General features: G+C 30.5%; 1 protein-coding gene across 2 annotated transcripts in view; it reads left to right on the plus strand.

Moving 5' to 3' along the window:
• Positions 1-1,022: 1,022 nt before the first annotated feature.
• Positions 1,023-4,916, plus strand: part of LOC106687675 (3',5'-cyclic-AMP phosphodiesterase 4D) — a gene marked incomplete at its 5' end in the record, with an annotated part of 46,228 nt that continues 42,334 nt past the window's right edge. Inside the window, 3 exon segments of one of the 2 annotated variants that reach the window (XM_014431691.3) lie at positions 1,023-1,118; positions 1,193-1,322; positions 4,037-4,168. In XM_014431691.3, the coding sequence (XP_014287177.3) occupies positions 1,023-1,118; positions 1,193-1,322; positions 4,037-4,168 (358 nt within the window). 2 annotated transcript variants of the gene reach the window in all.

Genomic DNA, 4,916 nt, shown 5'->3' on the forward strand with positions numbered 1-4,916 from the left:
AAAATCCAACATTTTATACGAACAACTAGAAATTAACATTTTGTAAGTTTATTTTGTCAAATATCATAAAAACTACTAGTCCTGCAAAGATAAACATTATTCACTATTTTATAGTAAATTTAACTAGCTTTAATTTGAGCGCTGGCAGACATCTATACGTCAAATGGTTACTGAAATGAAATTTTTCATAAATCAAACTTATTGCCCGAACAACTATAAATCAATTTATTTTAGCATATATCATGAAAACTACTATTCCTACGGAGGTAAAGGTCATAACCTTCTGTATAGTCCATTATACTAGCTTTAAGTTGAGTGCTTATAGACATCAGTACGTCGCATAGTTCCTGGGATATAGATTTCTCAAAATAAATTAACTAACTACTAATCTTTCAGTAGATTTTTAAGAAATTTTGCTTTTAATAAGCTATATCTCGAGAACTATTGGACGTAAATAGCTCTTTTAGAGCTAATATTTCAGCAAATTTACTCTTCTTTAAATAATGTTCTCTTAGATTTTCTTGTGTTGTTATTTTTCAAGATATAGAACTCCGAATGAAAAATTAATGTTTTTTTAAGGCTTTGAAACAGCCGCCATTTTTTATTCCCCCTACCTATACTTGGCAGACTCCTCAATTTTGACTAGTAATTATACATAGTTTTCATCAAAGTAACCAAAAATTGGGGTGAGATAACTCCCTTTTTTTTCTTCCCGGCTCTTGTACTATTATTTCCAAGGGGGAAAAAAACGTGGCGCCTAAGGAGCAATTTATTCTTCTTTTTTTACTTTAACTCACTCCCTTCTCCGCTGAGCGTGGGCAAGTATAAACGATAAATATATAACTAAGGATAAATCAAAATTTGCAGTTACAGTCCCAATTCCTGTGCAATGAGATTCTACTGCATATAAAAAATGCAGATACTAAACTACATAATCATGCAGAATTAGGTCTTCTGAGTTCCTCCTATTGGGAATCACAAATTTTAACTATTTCATAAAATTATTTTAATTTTTGCTTCAGGGCGATCGTTGCCAGTTTTATGTGTTCACTTATTTCACTGGTACGGGCTCATGGACCACTTCAGCTTAGACGTCGTAAGGATCTGGAAATTTTTTAGTAAGTATCGAAAGAACCAATAGTAAGAGTCCAAAAATTTTCATTATACAATTGCTCATTAAACAAATTTGCAGTTACAAAATTTATTTTGAACCGTGCGCAGCTCTAGTCGAAGAAGGATACCACAGTACCAACCCCTACCACAACGCCATCCATGCGACCGATGTCACACAGGCGATGCACTGCTTCCTGCAAGAGCAAAAGGTGAGCGTCATTCTAAATAATCCTTAATGCTAAGTTTTTTTTTTATCCTAGATTTTCATATAAGGAGTACGGTCAGTGGAATGAAGGACAAAAATAAATAAACTGAAAACAGATTTCGTGACGCTCCAGATGAATCAGGAGTGGTGGGGGCAACGTTTGATGTGTTTTGCATTTAGATTATTTATTTATTTATTTAAGTGTTTCGACCACTAGGGTCATTTACACTGAATTTACAAAGTTAGTACATTACTATTGACATATTTACAAAGTTATAAAGTGATTAAATATCTTGAAAATAAAAATCGGCGTTGCATACTGTAACTGAGAGAAATGTTCAGCATTTCATCCTCTTTTTAATAACCTATAATTCAAAATTGTATCTTGTGTAAGTTTAGAGTAAAATGAATCAAAATTGTGTATGTTAATAATAAAAAAATTATTTATTAGTGACGAAATTATAAATAATAAAATTATTTATTGACACAAATAAATAATTGTTTTGCTGACCACAACCCCTGACCATCTTCTCCATTAATCTTATTTAATTTCAACCTGAACATATCATCAATCCATCTAACTAAAATACTTTTTAAATTAAAAGTTGAAATATGGCAATTTTCATAAATTACCTGTTAATTTTAAAAATATAGAATATTTCATTACAGCAATTCGTTAATTTTAAAAATACAATTTATATCATAACAGCTATCTCTTAATTTTAAAAATACATATTATTTCATAACAGTTATCTGTTAATTTTAAAAATACAAATTATTTAATAATATTTTAATTGTTTTCTTAATGCCCAATGCCCACTAATTATAAATAAAAAATATTTCATAGCAGTTATCCCTTTATTTTAAAAACACAAATTATTTCATAATAGTTATCCATTAATTTTAAAATCCAGTGCCCACTAATTTTAAATAACAAATATTTCATTGCAGTTATTTGTTAATTTTAAAAATACAGAACATTTCATTACAGTTATCTGTTAAGGTTAAAAATACAAATTATTTTGTAACAGTTATCCTTTAATTTTAAAAATAAAATTCATGCAGTCATTGTTAAATTTATTCCAAACAATTAACAGTTTCAGAACTTGCTGGTACAGGTACTAGAAGGCAGGCCTAGGGATGAAGAACCTTGAAATACAGTAATTAAATCATCCTTTTAGAAAACATGATCGCAATGATATTATAAAATAAAGAGGGCCGATATCTTTACCTCAAGCCCAATGCTGTTTTCAGTTAATGCCTTACATAGTACATGTAGTAGATCCCATCCTCTCCCTCGCTCCTCCATCCCTTAATCCGGAAAAGTTTCCTCAACAGAAGAGATGTGATGAAGAAAAAGCTATCCATCAACAGGTCAACATCCTTGCTCATTCTTTCTTACTCTTAAAAGTCATGGACCCTTACCTCTCCTAGGGGAGATCTAGACAATGGAGATGAGATACTTAAAAAAGGTTGAAGGAAAGACCAGGAGAGACAGCACCCTCTAGTACAGGAAAAGGATACTTGCTCCAAGCTTTATTGAGAGCATCCCCACACAGCGGAAGATTTGAACCCTAAACATCAAATAGAATTTGAAATTACTCAACTATTTTCAATCTATTTTAAAATATTGTAATTGAATTCTTAAAAATATGTCTATTTCCAATCAACATAGAATATGACTATCCACATTATTTCAACTCATCAATTCCAAATGTTTTTTCTGAAGGTATAGTCCTTCTAAGAGTAAATCTAATTTAACCCAAACTATTCTTCAATAACTCAATTAGATTAATGCCTGTTGTTCCAAAGAACATAAATGAGCCTTAAAGCCCTTAAACTGAAGACTGCTAATAAACATTGATATGGGTTTCAAAGGTATATAACAGAATTGACTAAATATAATATCTTTTGTCAACATGACTGTGGAATTAGTTCTATTTTCCTAAGAGCTTATCAACAATAATATTATGAATATAAAGACATTCCAAGAGACTAGAATGCTAGATATTGTGGCCTTGAATGTTCTATTCGGAGTTCAAGGGTGTCCAAGATGATGGGGTATGGATTGCATTATGACAATGATGATAACTTAAAAATTGACAAATAATAGGGGCTTCACTGTACTTGTAATACTTTATCATAAATTTTATTGATATATCTTAAAAACGGACTATGGATAAGGGCTCTACAATACCCACCATGCAATTATAGACCCCTACAGGCAGGTTTTATTATATACAGATGTTAAATAATACCATTTCGGGGAAATGTATTTTTAGCTAAATAAAAGAAGTTATGTAACCTCTCATTTTTCCAGTTGATTGGATGAAATGGAGACCTGGCTGGATCATTTGAGCCTAAACCAATGCTTCAGGGACTAATTTTAAATTGTAATTTCATTTTTCATAAAAACAATTTTTTATTTTTTTAAATCATATTTTATTGTGTGTTTCTTCTATTGTATTAATAATAGGATTATTAAATAATATATTAATCTTAGAAATATCATTAATATCTTGATGAAATATTATTTATCAAAAGGTATAACATTTATAAGCATCTCATGTTGGATGTTTTCATTAGTCACTTGCTATGTAATATAGAGTCTTATTGAAGAGTTTGTTTCAGATCCTCTGGAGCCAGATGAGAAACCATCCTTGTCTGATGGTGTCATGAAGACAGATAATTTAACCGTTTAGTCTGGAATTGTTTCAGATCCGAGAGCACCTGACACCAGCGGAGGTGATGTGTGCACTGATTGCAGCTGTGACACACGACTTGGATCATCCTGGAGTCAATCAACCCTTCCTTATCGCAACCTCCAATCACCTTGCTGCCCTCTACCAGGTTATTTTATAAACACTTCTTGAAGCTTTTGTTATTTATTTTTTTACAATCCCTCTAAAACAGAATAAAAACAATAAATTATTATGGGGATTTTAATTCAGATTTTGTATTTATGATAGGGTATTGCATTGCTAACCTTGCGTAGGTTTGGGCTAGTTTAATGTTAATTTGGTGATTCCAGATAAGGTGGTGATCGAGGTGTATTGTAAAAATCTTTAACAAAATATAAAGTTTGTATTTTTAGTGAGCTCTATCTCCTATACTACGCAGTCTTTCTATATTGCTTTTAAAACACTAACTTATGACAATTAGATAATAATAATTATAATTCTGGCAAAAGCCAAGAAAGAGTGAATTTATTATTATTATGCCCAGGCATTTTGGTTATTCACAGAAGAAATTGAAATGGCCAGGATTATGTTCTTTAAATTTGAGGGATATAGAGATGATAAAAATAATAATAATTTTTAAATAAATAACACTATACCATCTACATTCCCTTGAACTGTTTTCCGGGAAGTAGATAATCTTCAAGATATCTAAGAAGAATAAACATTTTAATACAAACTAAAACAATTATATAAACTTGAGAGTTAAGCTTACCACCGTGAATTACCTCTACCAATTGTTTGGATTTGTCATTAAATATACTAGAACAAAAATAGAAAGCTATGTTGCTTGAAACTGTAATAAATGTAAAAACTGAAAATATAACCAGAAAATTTATCAATATTAAAGATTAAACTTT

The sequence above is a fragment of the Halyomorpha halys genome, unplaced genomic scaffold, assembly GCF_000696795.3.
Source record: "Halyomorpha halys isolate HHAL.00 unplaced genomic scaffold, Hhal_1.1 Scaffold997.1, whole genome shotgun sequence".
Lineage (NCBI taxonomy): Eukaryota > Metazoa > Arthropoda > Insecta > Hemiptera > Pentatomidae > Halyomorpha > Halyomorpha halys.